The sequence below is a fragment of the Anopheles gambiae genome, chromosome 3, assembly GCF_943734735.2.
Source record: "Anopheles gambiae chromosome 3, idAnoGambNW_F1_1, whole genome shotgun sequence".
Taxonomy (NCBI): Eukaryota; Metazoa; Arthropoda; class Insecta; order Diptera; family Culicidae; genus Anopheles; species Anopheles gambiae.
The window spans coordinates 96,259,731-96,278,956 of NC_064602.1; the positions used below are offsets into that span (position 1 = coordinate 96,259,731).

The 19,226-nt window shown below is 47.6% G+C and overlaps 1 protein-coding gene across 4 annotated transcripts in view; it reads left to right on the forward strand.

The window, feature by feature from the left end:
* The window catches only part of LOC1280470 (ecdysone-induced protein 75B, isoforms C/D), an 87,164-nt gene that overhangs the window by 17,660 nt on the left and 50,278 nt on the right, over positions 1 to 19,226 (forward strand). Inside the window, exon 1 of one of the 4 annotated variants that reach the window (XM_061661620.1) lies at positions 15,626 to 18,182. The exons of the other annotated variants lie outside the window; for them this stretch is intronic. Coding sequence (XP_061517604.1) covers positions 17,483 to 18,182 — 700 coding nt within the window. The 5' untranslated portion in view covers positions 15,626 to 17,482. Of the gene's footprint in view, positions 1 to 15,625; positions 18,183 to 19,226 lie in introns of those variants that run through there. 4 annotated transcript variants of the gene reach the window in all.

A 19,226-nucleotide genomic window follows, 5' to 3' on the forward strand; every position in this document is an offset into this window, starting at 1 on the left:
CAATTAGCGGCCACCAACTTTTGTGTCAACCCAATGCTGCGCAATTAATTAAACACTGTGTCCTCCGCACAACAAACACATTCGACTGTGTGTGCACAAGTATGTATCGCACCCCAAGCGGTTGACGCGATAACGGTTACACACACCGGGACGACGACAGGGGCCGGCAAGGCCGTTTGTATTATATTTTATTATTTGCTTCCCATATCGCACACACACACAGGGGGGAGATATGCGTGTCATGTGTTTGCCCTTGAAATGAGGGAGCTCATATCATGCATTGCCCCCACTTGGTTTCGTGTTGTGGGTGGTGATGGGAATGATGATAAACATTAGCCCATTTTGGGAGCTGGTATAGAGGAGAGTGGGGGGTTTGAAAGACATTAGCGACCATTGCTGATAGCATGTGAGCATCAACACACACACTCGTACATGCGATCGATTGAGGCGTAAATCTGTTTATATTTTATTCTCTTTTTTTATTCGCGTTGTGTAATTCGGTAAAGCAGTCGTGTCATTTCAGGTATTATTTCTCCCCCTCCCCCTCACATGCCACCGCACCGATCGCACGAACACGTAACGCGCTTGTCCTTGGTGACAAGGGGTGCAAAAATCCCGCTTCTCCCGTTCTCGTTACGCCGCCTTTTCTAATGCTTTTGTCCCGCTCTGTTGAGTCTCTTGGGTCACAAAATCCACCCCATCATCGTCCCCCTTTTGGGGGTGGGGAGGAGGTTGGGAAGCATGATCGAGACACCAAGCGAACGGGCCCAAAATTGCGCACACACACACACAGTCTCCTTTCCCCTACTCGGTCCCGGAGATACAACACACAGGCCGGTATTCTAAATTTAATTTTGAAATACCTTTTTTGCGTCGCATTTCAAGGTCAGCAAGCTCCTCCCTCCCACCTTCCCTCCCTATCTCTCTCTCAGTTAGCTCTTAATTTTTAAATGGCAAACGTTCGAAAAAACTCACCCCTACTGCCTGGCCCCTCCCTTCCCGCAATGCTTGTTAAGTGTCTCTGTCTGTCTGTGCATGTGTGTGTGTCTAGGTAATGGGGGAACAAATGGTTTATTTTTTTCATTTGCACAGCTTATTTACTTAGCATCCAAAAATGTGTGGCACTGGAGCACCACGCACGCTGGTCACTCGCGCGTAGTGTGCGGCCCCAGCGAGCACCACTCAGACACAGGTGATAGTGGTGGTGGTGATGGTGGTGCTCTCTGGCGGGAATCTCCCCTTCGTACTACCACTACTGCTGCTGCTGCTGGTCCGCCATACTTGCACATAGTGTAGTGCGGCTTAACGGCTGTTCGCACGCGCGCGTCAAGCTTCCGGGCTCTCACTCTGTGGCGTCCGAACAAAGGCCCCACTAATCGCGCCCACCCAGCCATTCAAGGACATTTTCGGCAACTAATGGTGGGGAGTACGAAAAACTAATAAAACACCCCTCCAAGTCCGGGTGACATCAGGAAGCGGGAGGATCGGCCAACAAAATTCGCGTCCGACGGCGCAGTTTTTTTGGTCGCTGAACGGCCGATTATGTTTTTTTATTATTATTTTCAATGCCACAACCCGCCTGTTGTCGGTCATCGACTACTGTGGCGGCTGAGGCGAAGGTGAAGGCGGCTATGATAAGATAAGCGCACTTTCGGGCTGGTACGAGGCGCTGTGTGTTTGAGGTTTGAGGAGGCGGTTGACGGGCGTGTGGAAGTGAGCAAACAACAGTACAATCGATTGAATAACAATCAACCTTTTTTGGTGGTTGTGGGGCGGCGAGCTGCCAAACTTCTTCCCCCAGTAACTTCACAGACAACGAAACCCCCCCTCCACCTTCTCGCCGTTGGGTGTGGATCGTTAGCTTGCCATCCTGCTCTGGCAAACCCACCAATTCGCCGTTCCGAAAGCGAGCAAAGAAGTCCAGCGCGACAGAACCGCTGCGTGTGTTCACATTTCCAACACGAGCTGGTAGGTCTAGCGAGGGAAGCTACTCGAACGCGGACATAACACTCTGCCACTGTATGAGATAGAGAGGGCCAGACATACAGAGAGAAAGAGAGAGAGAGAGAGCACGGATCCTTTGATACAGAGGATCAATAAACGCGCGGAAGGTCAAACGCGCCGGGTGCCTAGCACACACAAACGGAATATCTCGGGACTTTTCTGCAGAGTGACGCAGAGCAGGCCGCGAGAAGATTCATCAACAGAGTGCGTAGACATTCAAGACACGCGGACAGCGTGGGTTGAGAGGAACGTGTAGCAATGTAGCATCTGCATGAGTAGTGTGCTGCTACTCTCTGTCTCTTTGTACAAGCTTGTCGCTCAGTTCGTCTCTTGTGAGGCGTCAATCACAGGATAATCTTTTACTGTGTTTGAATTATGAAATCAATGTGTTTAACTTAATTACCGGCTATTTCATTCAAACAACGGGAATTTATAATTAAAACTCAAACGCAAACTGTTATTTAAAAAAAGCCTGACATTCTTGCTCCATTCTTTTCATTCCTGGCAACTGTCAACGGGACCAAGCAGAGCGGGTGCCAAATGATTGGTCAGCCCGATAAATATTGCTTGCTCAACGATTACTTCCTTCCAGCGGTTGGCCTTTTTTTTTTTGTTTTGGTATTTAACACACTGACACACAGGTTTTTTGGTGTTTCATTTTTGCCCCTATTCTTGAGTGCTACTGCTCTCTCTGGGTGCTCCGAACAGTCGAATTCTTAGTTTTTCGACTCTCAACGCTCGAAGGCTCGTTACATTGTAGTTTATCATTATGGCGAGACGCATTTGTGTGGTTTCTTCTTTCTGTGTCCTGACGTCACGAGAGGTAGGTGTGGTGGAAAGACGTAATTGAGGGAAGTAATTGTTAAGCATTGCTACCTCGTGTGTGTGCTTTATAAAGTTTGAAACTGTATTATTATTGCAGGTTCTTTAGAACGTGATGTTTTTTTCTTGCAAAACGTTTTTATAAAAGAAGAAAATCAAACTAAGAAAACGTGAAAGTAATTCAGCACATATAAGTAAGAGCATTTAGAGCGGAAAAGGAAAATTAATGACGAAGAAACAGAAAAGAAAACGAACAACTCAAAGGAGACATAACTACGTAATGACATAAGCAAAGAGAAACACAAACACAGTAGAATGTGAAAGAATGTGTACCGAAAGAATGCCTTCTCTTTGGTGTTTTGCTCTTGCTCGTGCAGAATATTCTTTTCACTTTTTTCACTCGGTACTTTCTTTCGGTGCTGCCCCAAAACCGGGGTAATTATTTCGTCCCAGTAATTACCCGCTTTTCCGCATGTCGCTCCCCAAAAAACGACCTTTACCTTCAGCTGCGAATAAACCGGAAAAACGGCTCGGGGGTAGAACCTGTGCCAAAATATGCACAACCCCCTCTGTCAAACTCAAACGGTGCTAGTGTATCACGAGGTGAACCGAGAGGATGGGGAAGACGTTAATGTACTTCATGCCAACGTCATCGTCCTCCTGCTCCTCCTCTTCCTCCTACTCCTGCTGTATGAGAATTGGCGACCGCATTGTGAGTGGGCAAGGTAAAACTGCCTCTGAAAAGGGGGAAGCTTCGCACGTTCTCGTCTCGTTCACGTTCACGTTCATGGCCGTTCAAAAGTTCGAAAAGTGGCCGTGGGAGGAGAAGGAGATGTTTAGCGTGGTGTGGAGTGTAACGAACTACTTCCCAGGTGACGCGATTTCAGCGGGCAGCAGCAAACACACTAACACGCGCAAAAGGCCTTGCTACTAGCGACCTCTTGTGTGTGCGATTTTTTGTTGTTGTTGACGCGTCCGATTAGCGGACCATCGTCTAAATGTCATTTCGTGTAGTGCTCGATCGACTACTACTGCGCTCTACCACCGTGCGTGTGTTTCTCAAGCACACCTGTGTGTTCTCGCAGTCAAGAAGTGTCATTGTCATTGCCATTTAGGTTTGCTCGAACGAAGCAGCAGCAGGGGCAGCGTGGTTTGAGTTCGAACGCGCACAAGACAGCGAACCCCACGGGTCGTTGGAGAACCGTGGTTGGGAGTGTGCTGCGCGTGTGCTTTGCGATGCCCAGCGTCGTCTGTCTGGGAATCGATGAAACCGGTTCCGGAAATGGAATAGAAGGAGGGATGTCGAATGCCCACCATGAGCGTGGCGTGAGCGCAATATCAATGCCGCACCGTTCTGTCGCTACGAAAAATTGCCACCAGAGGGCAGAGTCTTCGGCGAAGGATTCCAGGGGAGCTCGACGGGGCCAGAAGCGTAGTATAAGAACCGTTCTCAAGGTGTCGGTGGAGGGCAACCAACTTGCGGGCAATAAATCGTGAACCGCTTCATGGAACCGTCCGATAATAAGGTAGGAGTAGTGTGTTGATGACCTACGCTGGCTGTATCCGTAGGCTCTGCTCTTGGTGCAGGAATTCTATGGTTGTCAAGGAAAATCGATCGCCAGCCGAGAGCTAAGATACACCCCACGTAATCATAATGACAGTAGACCAAAAAGACCACAAGCACTGTATGTTGCCTACACCTTCATTACGTGTTTTTTTACTGAGCACCATCGTCAGCACCCAGCACAGAACGCTACGTGGGGCCACTGCTGCTGGCGGTGCTGTTTTGGTATAAATTTAGAAATGATATTTGAAGCGCCTGCTATCTCTCTCACTCCGGCACGCTCTCTCTCGCTCTCTCTCGGTTGCACTCACATACGGTTCCGAATTTGTGCAATCAATGTGGCCGAATGATGAAATAATAAGAACAGCAGCAAATTTGCTCCTGTGACCTATTTCGCCCCGATGCCAGAACACTGAATTTTTTTCGTGCTGTGGTGTGTGCAATCCGTTTGGCAGCGCAGACCCGCTGAGCCCCGAGGAAAAAAGATGCACAGGGTGTGATATTGGATTCCCCACCCCCCCCCCCCCATCTTCCCTTTCGTATTATGATGTCCATCTTTTTTTATTCTAATGTTGTTTGCACCTTTTTAATTCCAAAACATGGGGGCGTGACGTAATGATGGGATCGATTTTTCTTTGTCTGTTCCTCAAAATTGAATGATTATGAGGTATTAACACTTTGAAGGTTGTGTAGGTTAGATAATTTTGATGGTTTTGTCATGTCATTGCTCTATTGCAATATTTCGTTTCCATTTATTGATTCATATTTGTTAATTTCTTGATTTATTTCGTTTTTTATTTGTTTTCTTTTCATCTTTCATGTTTTTAAGAGAATTTATTTACTTTGTGTTTCATCTTGTGCATTTACTTTGTTCAACAGTTTTACATGTTGTTTATTTGTTTTCTGTTCCTATACTTTGTACATGTTTTCTTGTGTTGTTTTATATGTTTTTATTTATTTAAAAGCTTCTTAATTGTCTATTTTATATTTTTTACTTTCTTTCCCTCTTCTGTACTTCTTTCGTGATACACATTTCTCATCTTCTCTTACTTCATTTGCTGATACACACTCTCGGTGAATAGTTACGTAAACTTACCGCTTATCGATTTCTTCCCCGCTTCGCATGCGTTGTTTGCGGCCTCGGGCGGTGGCTCATTACAACTGCGAAGTATTCTCGTTCCTTTGTGCCCTCTATTTTGTGTAAAAAGAAAGTGAGCAAACGCCTGAAATCAACGCAAACAGAACAGCACCGTCTGTGGAGTGTGGTGGGGCAACCATCAAACGAATTTTCGGCATCGTGTGGCTGTGTGTGCGTATGTGTGGTGCGATTGTTATTTGCAAAAGCTGGGACCAATATATAAATTTCGCTTCATTTTTTTCTTTTGTTGCGAGAAAAGATGCAGCAAGAAGAACACCCACAAAACGTGCGTGTATCATCATCCCTCGATCGTTCTATCTCGCCTGGGCGTTCGCATGCTTGCTCAGTGCGAAAAAGCGGGATGGAAAAGAGTGAGCAAAATACGCAACTACGCCAGAGCAAAAGCAGGCAGGCAGCAGGCAGCGACTTCGGTCGTCGAGTGCGCGCCCGTTGATATGAATTCAAGGTTAGTCGGTCATTGACTTCCCCTCTCTCCCGTAAACCCCCCCCCCTCCCCCACCACCACTACCGATACACTGCCGGCCATGCGCACACACTCGCTGCCTGTTGTGTACGCGCGCGATTCGAGTTTTGCCTTCGCTCTGCCGAGTTTTTTTCGCACTTGGAGCACTGTTAAGGGTTGTTAGGGTGGATGAAGGGAGGGGTGAGTTGTTGGAAGAGAGTGCAACACGGGAGTACGTGAGCGAGGGGTTGGTTTGAGTTACGCGCTGATGGGGGGCTGGGGGAGATGGAGACGCACGCAAACTGCTAGTGAGTGACGCTCACTAAGCCGCTGAGAGCTTACAGTGCTGCTCCCCATTTGCTCGCTGCTGTCACTCACGCGCGCGTTCTCTTGCTCGCTCTCTATCACTCGCTCTCGCTCTCTCACTCATGTCGGTATCTCGCGTTTTTGCTCCACTTCTTCACGTGGGGCCAGCAGGAGCGCGCACGAGATGGAAGTCGATCGCCGGGTAAACTGGTAACCCACATCGGGCCACACCGGGCCAAACTCAAACAACCAAGAATGCGCCCGTTCCCGGCGGTGATGATCATGTTCTCTCGCTGGCGCTTAACACCGGCTGTGACCGTATGCGTGTCTGCGTGTGTGCATGTGTGTGTGTTCTGGTTTGTTGTGCTTTTTTCCCCAGCGTTATTCTTTCGTCGGGTAATTTATTTTGCTTCTGCTGATTAATGCTTTGTTCGATTTTCCGCTCGCCAGGAAAAGGCTGATGATGGTCGTTCTGAATGTACGCTCTCTTTCTCTTTCTCTCTGACGCTCAGAACGAGGCGAAAGAAAAGTAGATTTATTTTGAAACAATTTTGTATTGTTTGCTTTTTCTTCGTTGACTTGCTTTTAAGCCGAGAAACTGGGAAATGGTTTCAAGGAAATTTCAATGAAGGGCAGGGTGTTCCACATTCAAATTGTGCAAAGGTGGGAGTGAGCAAGAATATTTCATTTTCATTTCAGTTATTGTAAACTTTTCCTTTACTAATTGAAATAATAAATACTAAGATTGGAAGAGAATAAAACAGGGAAAAGCACCAGAGAGTTCAGAGATGGTTTTACTCCACGCATCGTCCGTTGCTCGGTCGATGAGTTGGAGCCGAACTTTTCTTCAACCCCGTTACTACTGCATAACAATCACCGGGTTGGGTGCGCGCTGCAAAGGAAACCAAGGTCATAGCCCCCAAGTCGGCCATCGTGGCAGCCGGCACAGCTCCCCCGGCCGTGCACGGCAGCGAGAAAGAGTGAAAGCAAGTAAGCAAATTAGAGAGCCTTTCTTTTCTTGCTCCCTTCGCTAGCGGCTCTCAAAGCGGCAAAGATTGTCAATCGCCGGGAACGAGAGCGAGAGCGATTGCATTCTTCTCTCGTTCACACCCATCGCGATGGTACGGCGGGACTCCGCTGCACTGGAAATAGGCTGGAGTGGATATATCTGTTGGATATTTTCTGTTTTGTTGTTGTATTTTCGTTTTCCATTGCCTCTTTTGCGCTCTGCTGCCTTTGGAGCACTCCGACGGCCACTCACTTGGAGGTGCACTCACCATGCCCGCTCCGTAATGGGGAGCTGCTGACCCCATGAAGAGTGGATGAGTGTCTTGTTGCCTTCCACCGCCTCAGTACGAGCGTTTAATGCGGTTTCCATGGTAATCGGGGCTCGTTTATGCTCAGCGTGTGTCCGCTCGAGTGTGAAGCTTTAGTGTGTGTGTGTGTTTTTTTTTTCTTTCTTCACTACTTTCATTGCCTTTGCTCTGCTCTGCGTTCACACATTTTCCCTTCGAGCAGGCGGCGAGCGATCGAGCGCAGAGAGATAAGGTTCACTGGCACAGCGAGTGAAAAGGTGCTGTGAGGGGGGTTGGGGGGGGGGAATAGGGAGAAGATGGAGGAGGGGTGTAGAGAGCCTATGATCTTCTCGGGGCGAGCACCACTCGATTGCGGGTTAATGTACCACAGTTTATTTACTTTTACAATTTCCTTTCCATAGTTTTGCCTCCCTTCGTCTCTCTCTCTCTCTTTTCTCTTGGTCGCTCCATCAATTGACCATTCGACTGTTGATCTTAGGATGCTTTCTTCGCACCTACTTGCTGCTGTTGTAAGTAGTCGAATCGTAGATCCGTCCAATGTCTATTTAACATGCTAAGGCTAATGTTTTTGTAGCATTAATTCGGTACATTCAGTGTTTTCAGGTATGTTTTCATTTCTTCCTTAGCTGCATTTTACGCAGTTTTTATAGCTAAAATATTCAACAACAAAAAAATGCATCAAAATAAAAACAAAAACACATATCAACACATGAAGAGAGCATAAATATGCTTCTTCTGCCACCTTACTCTGGGGGTTTTTCTATTACCGTCAACACCGTCAAAAACTTTCGGAACTTTCGGGCGCGGAGGTCTTGCCCAGCCTGGCCGCATGCCATTGACCTCTGCTCACTTCGCAAAGCCGGCCGATCCGGACGAAGTCATTGGCCCTTGCACACACGAAGCCAATAGCAGAAGCGGATGAAACGGATGCGAAGAAGAAGGGGCGGGTCACTATCCCAAGACCTCTGGTGGGGTCCGGTCAGCCCGGATGATGTTTTCCACCGGTCACATTTGGAGGTGTTGTGCGCCTCCCGTCGCGGGGAGGTTGCAGTCAGCAGGCAGGTCGGCGCCATTGCACTCCCCGAAACGAATCAAACCTCGCTAAGCAGCCATCACTAGCAAAAGTGAAACGTCAACCGGGGGGGAGGTTGTTTGGGGGAATTTTATGGGATGCTTTGACGCATTTTGTGTGGCCCCGGATCAGGCTGGTTTGAAACAAGCCCGGGAACTCTTTCCATTTGGGACCGTTCAATTAAAACAGTTCATGCTGCATGGTGGAGTACTTTCACTATACTGCCCGATGTGTGTGTTGTGCCCAACTAACAACAGCCTTCTTTAAGGAGAAGATGAGATTTTGTTCGTGTTTGGCTCATGCCTCTTGCGGTAGCAATTATTTGAAGATCGTTTGTTCGTGATCCGTACCACCCTTTCGCCCCAAAATCATCTGCTTAACTAATAATTCACAGTCTCGTTTGTCACGGAATTTACCCTCCAGCTCACGGCTGATCGCTCTCACTCCCTCTCACTCGATTGCCATTTTCAATTTTGCTATTAAATTATACGTTTATCGTTAAGCTCATTATTCGTCAAACAATTGTCTTCGGCCCATGCTCCCGTCCAAACAGGCCACAGTTTTCCCTTTTATCTACCCACACACACACTCACCGGTCGCTTTCAAATTGCCTCAAATTGATTGCACATTTTCACAGCCAATGAAAATGCGGTAGCAGTCCCCCACTGCTGATCGGACGATCATCGAGCGCGAGAGAAGTTCATTGATTGTTTTGCTGTAGAGCTGAAAGTAAACTAATGGTTTAGTCTGCAAATCGGTTAGCCATATCATAATCGTAACAGTTTACGGCGGCGGCAGAGTGATCCAAAACTTTCCTAGCGCTAAACAACAAAAAAAAAAAATGCGCAAGACAAACAAACACTGGTAAGGGGCGGTAATGAAGGCAACAGTTTTCTGGGTGCAGTTTTCGCTTTTACAAAGTTTTTTCACTCAGTTGTGGCCCGTCGGTTTGATTGCATTTTCCTTTTTATTTCCCTTTTGTTTGGTTTGTTTGCTGCTCTCTAGCCGCGGCTGTGTGTGTTTTATTGTTGCTTCTGCTGTTGTTTTGTCTACTTTCTTTACTTTCTTCTTAGCCATCGCTGCTGCTGCTATGTGTGTGTGTTTTTGTGTGTTTTCTTCTGATCATATTTATTTACTGCACAGTTTTTACTCTCCAGCCCCCTCCGTGCATCTCTTTTAACGCATTTTTCTTTGCTTCATTTTTCGTTTTCCCTCATTTGTGTTTTCGCTCTCCCTCTTTCTTTCTCTCGCACGCACACACACACACTTGAAGGAGGAAAATTTGTGCACCGTGGCGTGTCTTATGGGTCGTTGCACGGCTTAAATTAAACTCGCCAAACCTCGCCCTCGCTCCCCACAGTACCCCTGCACACGTCGCTGCGAAACGAATTTTCCTTTGACTCACTTTTGCCTCGGCGAAAGGGGAAACGTTGGCAGCAGAGCAAGCAAGACAAAAAAAACACAAAAAGCCGCAAAGCGAATGCGAAAATAGTGCGTTTTTGGTGCGTACGGCGTGACACACCCGGGGTGCGTACCCGGTGGGAAAATGGAAAGAAAAGCTGCACCACTTTTCATGATGTTTTCACACCGATCCAATGAACTTCTTTTGCTTCTTTTGGTGGCGCGTAGAGGTTAGTGAAACAACGGTTTGATGCGTTTGGTGGAGGGAGAGAAGAAAAAGTCGGTTAGTGAACTTTCGGTGCCAAGCAATGTATAATTAGAGTGCAATGGTGAGAAGGGCTTGAAAATATTCAAATGACTCGCAATTTGATGCGTCAAATTCTCTCTTAACGTTGCACAGTTTTCCATTTGCTTAAACCTGTTTATGTGTTTATTTTATTATAAACAAATACATGAAACATTTATCTACTTTTACTTTATTTAAAGAATCATTTTACAATCAAATTGATCTTTCCAACCTCTAAAACTAAAGTACAACAACAGATAAACGCCCCAGTATATAATTTTTATCGTTTCAAAATTTCTCCATCTCCCTTCCCCCTTCCCCTCTCTCCCCGTTTATTCGCACCGGTGGGCAGAGGAAGGAAAAGCGAGAGTCAATGACTTAACCTTCACCGTCCAATTATCCGCGCCGGTTGAATGATTTTCCGATCGGTTTGCCCTCGTAGCGAAAGCAAAGCAAGTTGCGGTGGTGGTGGGTCGGCAGAGGGAATGGAGGCAGAGTGTATTTCCTTTCTCCTGCCACTCGTTTGGAAAATACCGATCGCTCCCGTGGCAATATACCCCCCCAGTGTGGTCTACCGAAGCATTATCACTTTCCCATTGGAAAGATAAAGCGAGAGGGAGAGAGAGTGAGCGATAGTGTAGTTGGTCGCTTCCCTCTTTATCGCACTTTCTTCAGCTCCTCGTCCGCATTGCGATGGTTCGATCTTTCATTGGCGCTCTCGGTGAAAAGGGGGAGGAAAAAAACAATTTTTACGTTCGTCGCTATCTGACGATCAACTCTACGCTGGATAAACAGCTCATCCAGCTGCTCATCCAGCCACTCACTCAGCCACTCACCCGGCCTGCTTGGGGAGCATACAGTGAGGAGCGCAGATGAGCATTCTCTTTCTCTCAGCGCTGGAAGATCTTCACCATGATCGTCGCCCCATCGCTCTCTCTCCCTATCTCTCTCTCTTTCTCTCGCTTTCCGTCTCACTCGTTCGCTAGCGAGAGAGCCGGGCAAAACCGCAAAAGGCATTCGACCGCGCGGAAGGTGAAATAAAATCGTCGTCGTAGGTCAGTCACCCGACCGCGGGCCGTGTCCGTCCGTCAGTCAGCGCGAGGGAACGCGCGCCGCGTTCGGTAAAATCAACCGAGAATGAAGGGAAAACGCAAACCAAAAAGCCAGAGGCGAAAATAACAACTTGCCATGAAAACTGTGCTCAGAACGGGCGATAAAAGCAACGAAACGAAAGCAATAAGCAAGAACGAGAACTGGAAACAGCAAAACTCTAAACTGGAGCTCCTTAGTAAGAGGTGGGAAAATTGTGCCTTTTCCAGTGCGTTTTCTTTAGAATGACTTCTTTGCATCGTTCTCGATCTCCCTGCTTGCCAGCCTGCCTGCCTGCTTGCCATCGGGGCCATGGGGTGAATGCAAATATACATGAAATCTACAGAAGCGAAGTTGTTGTGGCACTCTGTGCTGCGTAGAGAGTTAGGGAGGAAAGAAAGGAACCGGACAGGGCCCCAGAACGAACCACATATTTCTGCTCCGTGCGTATGTGTGGCTGCGCCTGTGCGGCGACTGTTTCGGGAAACGAGAACGTGCGTTTTGGGGAGGAATTCTTCTTCCCGTTTTGGGCTCACAAACTGCTTGGGTTTTAGCAGCAACATAGCAGCAGCGGCAGCAGCAGTCGCTTGCCCATCGTGAGGTGTGTTGACCTCTTTGCATTCGTTTCGTTGAACTTGTTTTCCACTTCTTGCTGCTTCTTCTCTTGCTGCGCGGTGATGTTTCTATTGGTCGTTTTCTTGTGCTGCTTTCAAGTTCTTGGTCTGCCTTTTAGTGGCGGAGTGTGTGTATGTTTTGTAATTGCGCGTTACTTTTATTCCTTACCGGGGTTGTTTACTCCAGGTTTTCTTCTTCGCTTGCTTTTACATGTTATTTGGTTTGTTTCTGCGTCGGAATGAACTGTTTTATACATTTCTTTCTTGTATTTTGTTTTGTGTGCTTTATTTTACCGTTTTGCTAATATACCTTTCATTTTTATTGTTCAACTTGCAAATAGTATTATATTTTTTTAGATTATTTAAGATTGTTTTTTTATTTGTTTGCTTTGTTTTGTTTATTGAATATAAATTACACTATTTTGCAAAACAGTATTTCTCTGTTCAATTAACTTATTCTATAATATCAGAGCATGCTTTGTTCCAAAAGTAAAATAAAATATGTGTAAAAGAAAGTGAACTTGTATAAATTGAGAATTTACTTAGTAAAGTTGCTCATGTTTTTTCTAGAACAGCAAAGCGAAAGCAAAACAATAAAGTGTAACCGAAAACAACAGAAAAAAAGAGATCAAAAAAGCAAACTTCTGCTGCTTCCTGTTGTGTTGTTGTGCTTTCCTTCGCCGCTCTCTTGATTGCGCTGTACGCTGCCTTTAAATTACGTCCCAACACGGTGCGATGATGGTCCACGTTCTTTCGGCTTCGATTGCGTAAAAGTGCCCAAAGTGCGCAAAAGGAACTTCCCCCCGTCACCCTCCTTTTCCTCCTTAACCAAAAGTAAAAAAGCACACACACACACACCCCAACTGGGAAGGAAAACAATTGAAAGCGGAGAAAACGTTCGAAAAAGCGAAACAGCAACCGAAAAAACCCCCTCCGCGGGCAGGAGAGGAGGCCGTCCAGGGAGAATGTTTTTAAGTTCAAGGCAAAAACGGCGACGACGATGTGTGTGATGGTGCGAATCCATTTGAATATGATTTTGGGGAGGGCAGAATAATGGAAGAACAAGGAGGAAATAAAAATAGAAAACAAGAAACGCGTGTATTCTCACTCTCTCTCCCGCGATCGTGCGCGTATCGCTGCGATTGCGTACGCAAAAATGCGTAAGAGCGTTTCTTGAGCGGCCTGTCTGTGCTAAGTCGACAATCGACACTGCTATTCGTCTATGGGGTTTCCGAGACAAATGGCGTGTCGGGTTTATTTATTTCGTGTTTGGAAAGGGGTCGGTTTGGTCGACCCGCCGCGCGAAGTCACCGACTGACCCTGACCTCTTTGGCCGAGCGGCATTTGAAGCAGGAGTGTCCTTTGGAAGTGCCCAAAAATGTATTCCATTCCGCAGTGGGCCATTCAAATGAGCCACTGAAGAAGTCATCCGTAAAAGGGCGTTTGTAAATGTGGAAATGGAACTGGAACTGAATAGAAATGTTCAAAAAGCTTACAAGAAAGACTAGAGAAGCACAGAACTAACAAACCATTGCAATAGTTTGATAAAACTAAAAGCAAAAACATGAAACATACAAAGCACAGTTGGTAACAGATGTAACAAATTCAATCAAAAAGTCACGGCACCGACGAACGTTTCACATGCCATTTATGATCGCCAGTCCAATAAAGTAACAAATCTTTGACGAAGCTGTTCGCCGTTAATTAATTCTGAATTGGCCCTGCTGGTTTGCTGTTTTGGGGCGTCCAAGAAGCGCAGAGCCGTGCCGAAGAAGCGTGCAAAACCCCCTTCCTTCTCCTTCCTTTCCTCCCCTCCTTTTGCTCCACTTACGCACAGAACTGGCCAACATTGCCGCGGCTGTTGTGTGTGTGTGTGTCCGTGTGCCGCTTTTTCGCTTGCGTCGCATGTTTGCCCTTGAACCTGAAATTCTCGGTTGTTTCTCTCTATCTCTCTCACTTCTTCTCTTGCTTTTTCGATGGCTGAAGTTGTGTGCGTGTTCCTTATTTTTTTCGATGGTTCAAAATGAAAAAAAAGCAAACAACAACGAAAAAATGGCGACTTCCAATTTATGTGCGATTTTTTATACATTCTGCTTGTGTGCTGCTTCCTTTTAGTATTGGTGCTGTCTGTCTGATGATGATGATGATGATCATATGGAAGCCGTTACAACAAGTATGTGTGGACCATTTATTTTGACCAAAAATCATTCTCATCTGTGTATTCTTGCTCGGTCTCTCTCTCTCGCTCTCTCGCTCTTTCTATCTCTTTTGGGAAAATGTTGATCAATTTTGGGGTGGTTTGGCAGAGTTTGTTTGGGGGATGCTTGAGCGTTGTTTTGTATTTTTAAGCACATCTTCCCCTGCGCTCCCTCTCCTTCCGCGTGGTACTTCACCCCGAATCAGTGGGTCGATTAACAGGCCACCTGGCTTCCTCGTTTGCTTCATCTCGTTTAATTCAAAGTTTGTTTTTTATTGGGAGAATCGAAGGATGGATATTATTAGCAAACGGGAGGTGTTGGTGGTGGTGAGGTGTAGTTCAAAATAAACATAGATTGGCCTTCAGAAAAGCTCAAGTGGCGTTTGTTTTGTAATACATTCTCGCTTGCCCCGTACAGGAAATTGACACCCTTTGGCGATCGCTGCTCTTCCACCCAAGTGTTCGATGTAACCGTTCCTGTTGACTTTCTTATATTAACTTTAGAACGTTCTTACCACAAAACCAGTCAAAAGGCAAAATTACACCACTTGTGTGTGTGCGTGTTTAATTGGAGCACAAGTAGCGAGGCTTTTTTGCAACGCCACGGCGCCTTCCTTTTTGCCCTTGAATTCTTTTCGGCCAACACCTTTTTTGGGGTCGGCCGTGCGCGACTCACCCCTGCTCGTCATCTTTATTATGGCCACCACAAGCAGCAAACGGCCGTCGGTGTGTGCGTGTGTGTTTGGCTGTCGCATTCACCTTCACCTTGTTCTTCGGAACAGGAACCGACACCATTCGCGTTTTGGGAAGGAAGTTCGCGAAACCGAAGAAACCGAAGAAGGTTTTGTGGTTTTGCGTTCTGTTTTTAGGAGAGAAGGGTGTAAAGGGGGGGGAGGGCCTGTAGTCCACCAACAACCATCAATTAGAGGGGTTTGGGAGGGGAGCAGAAGAAGTTCTCGGTTTTCGGTGGTCGTTTCGTTTTAATATATGATCGCCTCCAATTGAGATACTTTTGAACGTTCTCTCGCTCTCTCTCACTCGCTCTTCCCTTGCTCTGTCGCGCGTGTGTGCTGTTTTTTTTTATGATGCGTTATTGTGTGGCGTTAGCCATGACCGAGCCCTTCACCGGTCGACTACCCCATATTCGCTCTTGCTCCATCGCAGCGCCGGCCTGACCTCAAGAGATGGCGGCGGCGGCGGCGGCGGTCTCTGCACCATTATTCATCTTCAAAAGCGACGACCCTCTCTACTCGCGGTTCTTGTGTCGCGATGATCCAATCAGTGTGTGTGTGTTGTTGGGGTTTTGCACAGGTTTTTGTTGGCCGGTGAAGGCTAGCAGCAGCGCGCTGTTGTGCCAAAAACGGATGACGGCGGATGATGTTTATAACGCAATTTTCGGGGGGTGGAAGAAGGTACGAACGATTTTTGGATGAAGGATTTTTCCGGTTCTCTACCCCTTGCGCGGGGTGAATGAAATGTACAAGGATGGGCTGGTTCATTGATTTGTTCGGAGCAGGTACACTTGTCAAACCACAATTCTCGATTAATGATTAACGAAAATGAAAAGTCTAACGGACAGTGAATTTAAACTGAAATATTTGTAATATTCTGAAGCACGTAACGGTCAATTTATGGTTCGAATACGATGCAATATCGAGGCAATCTTGTGAAACACAAAACCTGTTCTATAAACCCATTTTAAAGAAAAAGCATTTAAACTATCAGCAGGAAAAGTGACTGGCTTCCTTCGCCTGATCATGCTGCTTTTCCTTTGCTGCTCCCGTCGAAATCCACCCCCCCCCACCTTTTCTCTCCTCTTGCTATAGGAGCAAGGGAGAAGGAGGCCGTTGTGGGGTGGTGAGCAAACCGATCGCCTTCAAACACGGTCACTCACACCGCAATCGCACCGCGCCGCACATTTCATAATACGCAAGCACGCGGCTCACAAGAACTCTCTCACTCTCGCTCTCACGCGGGCGCTCTCACGAGGTCTCCTTGCTCCCCCCCACTCGCGCTCATGACCTTCAATTTTCGACGGCGGCCTGCTTCGACTCGGAACCGGAGCGAGTGAGTGACTTTTATTAACGATTTTCCTTTCATTGGCGTCGGTCGTGTTTTTCGAAGACGCGCGCGCGCTTGCTCTCGACCACCTCGGCCCACCGGGTGGTGTGTTGTGTGTTGTGTGTGTCTTCCCATAACGCCAAAAAACACCGCGTGTTGACGGCAACAATTTGGATAAAACGCTCAACATCAGTGCCTCCAGCAAAAGGTGTGAAAGTTTAAAGCAAAAGTGCAAACAAAAGTGCAAAAGTTAATCGAGACGAAGGGAGGGAGCATCGAAAACTGATCTGTGACAGGCCTGTGTTCCCTCTGTCTCTTGGCGGGTGTGTGTGTGTTAATTCAGTTGTTTTGAATGGTGTAAAAGTGACGAAAACTCAACGGAAACTCGCAAAAGTTTTCCTCGTATCATTTTATTAGTTAAGTGCTTTGTGATTTGTTTGCGGTCGAGCGCCGAGCAGTGTTTTGAGCATTGGTGTGTGTTTGTGCATTGCAAAAAGTGCCTCAGGATAACGAGTATTGTTACGCAGAAGGAATATAAGGAGCGAAAGAGTGCGACGCCTTGGTGCATATTTTCCTACAATTGAATGAAGAAAGCGCCCAAAACTTGGTGCGTTGGCTTGTAGGAATATTGTGTGTGCGTGTGTGCATGCTTAAGCTGTCTTGCCTTATCTCCCGTGTCCATGTGCGCGTTCGTGTGTGTGGGAGAGTGTAAGTGAAATGTTTTGAAATAAAATAAAAACGGCAGAAAGCAAAATATTAATAAAAGAAGAAAAGAAATAGTGAAAACGTTCCAATCGTTGTTGCAAACCGCGGGCGCCGGAAGAAAGTGGATGGAGCAAAAGTGAAGCGCGCTCTCTCGGCCGTGTGAAGTGAAGCGACGAGGAGTTAAAGAAGGTTATATGGCAAAAATGTGTTTCGCCACACGCGCTGGCCGTCTACGGTTTAGTTCGGTTCGGTTCGGTTTGGTGAAAATTGAAAAGTGAAAAGCGCCTCTACCTTCTATCAGTATATCATCCGTCGTCGGGCCCAATCGTAGGCAAACAATAGCGGCAGCGTGCAAATAGGGTAGCCAGAGCCCCCGTCCTTCCCAGAGTACATATCCGATTCAAGTGTGTCACGCCGTCGATACAAAGCATCCCAGTCCACATCATGCTGTCGGACGGGTATCATCATCATCCGGTGGCGCTGCACCACCAGCACCACCACTATCAGGTGCCGGCCACTCCGTCCGTGATAAAGGAGAACCATCTTGTGGCAGCCACCACGACCACAGCGACCAGTGCCGCTGCAACGAGCAGCGTGCCGGAGGGTTCGTCGTCTCCTTCCGCCGAGCGGCAGCTGCAGGTGCCGAAAGTGTCCGCCGGGCCGAATCCACCGACCTCACCGCCGGTCATCACGTATCACGCGGTGCACGGTGGCAGCTCCTCCTCCGTCTACACCAGCCACCCCAAGATTCTGCACTCGATGAAGAGCATCTCGGCGGACGTGGCGGCCAGCTCCAAGGCGGAGGATGCGCTCGGGCATCCGCACCACCATCCGCATCATCTTCACCACCACCATCACCAGCTGTCGGTGTATGGTCGGGGTGGACCACCACATCAGCAGCTCCAGCACCATCAGCATTCGTCGGGCGTGGTGGTCGTCGTTCCCAAGCAGGAGTCGACCTCCTCGACCACGGCCGGTGGTGGCGGCGGCAGTCCACCAACGACACCGCCCGTCATTATGGATAACAGTGTGGCCAGCTCGAGCAGCAGCAGCGGCAATGGTGGCGTCAACAACACCTCCACCAGTGGCGGCAGTTCCAGCAGCTGTTCACCCGGCCCGAAAGGCGAGCCGGACTTGAACATAGGTAACCACGTCCAAGATGCGGTGGGGGAAATGTAGCAGGAAAAGGCGCTCCCAAAATTGAAACTATCATAAGAAAATTAGCAATTGTAATGTGTTGCCTTACCTCCGTAATTGGGATGCAAATCCCACGTGTTTGCCACCCCTTAGACTAGACTGTAGAGGGAAAGTAAAACTGCAGCTGTGTCGAAATGGTGTCAAGTTCAGTTACACTCCACAAGAGTGAAAGAGAGAGGGGATAAAAGAGTGCTCTTTGAGTGATCTAGAGCATAAAACAGGAGCCAGGATATATGCTGAAAGATGACGTAGACACGTAGGGTGATAATTATGCGTGACGGGCACATTCACCTGACGTGGCCCTCAATTCATAATTTTTAATTGACCTTCTTTTGGTTTTGGTGTGCAGTTGCATACGAGCCGGAGCCGTCTTTCCCCTATTAGCGAGCGTTTAACAAAAAAAGTCCCCCTTTAATAGGACGCATAACACGCTCTAGAACGCAGCGGGGAAGAACGGAAGCGGAGGCACCCCTATGTGTGCAACTGTACATCGCACATGTGTTGTTGACCTTTTTTTTGTGTCGCTGTACCCTTGGCTAGAAGCGAGCAGCATAAAAAAAATCGTGTCTAGAATGCGTTCCTGCATGATGGCGCTTGAGAGACAGAGGGAGAGCGAGCGAGCGAGAGAGAGAGCGAAATAGGGAAGCATACAAGTGGATGTGTGACTGTGTGTGGGTTTGGAAATAGGGGTGAAAAACCAGCACACGGTCAAAACAGTACATTGCCCTTCATGCTCTCACACGCTCTCCTCTGTCTCTCGCTCTCATCTCACTCACGGACGGTCACTCACCACTCGCAGCATGCCATCTCGCTCGGGTTTGCTCACTGCGAAAGTGCGTGTGCGGTGAGCTCCCTTCTCACTATGGAACTCGCGTGAGTGGCGGGAGAAGAAACCAAAAGGCTCCTTTGGTTCGCGTGCGATAGAAAGAGATGTCCTACTCTCTTTCGCACACGCAGCATGATAGAAGGAAGCATAAATTGTGAGTGCCCT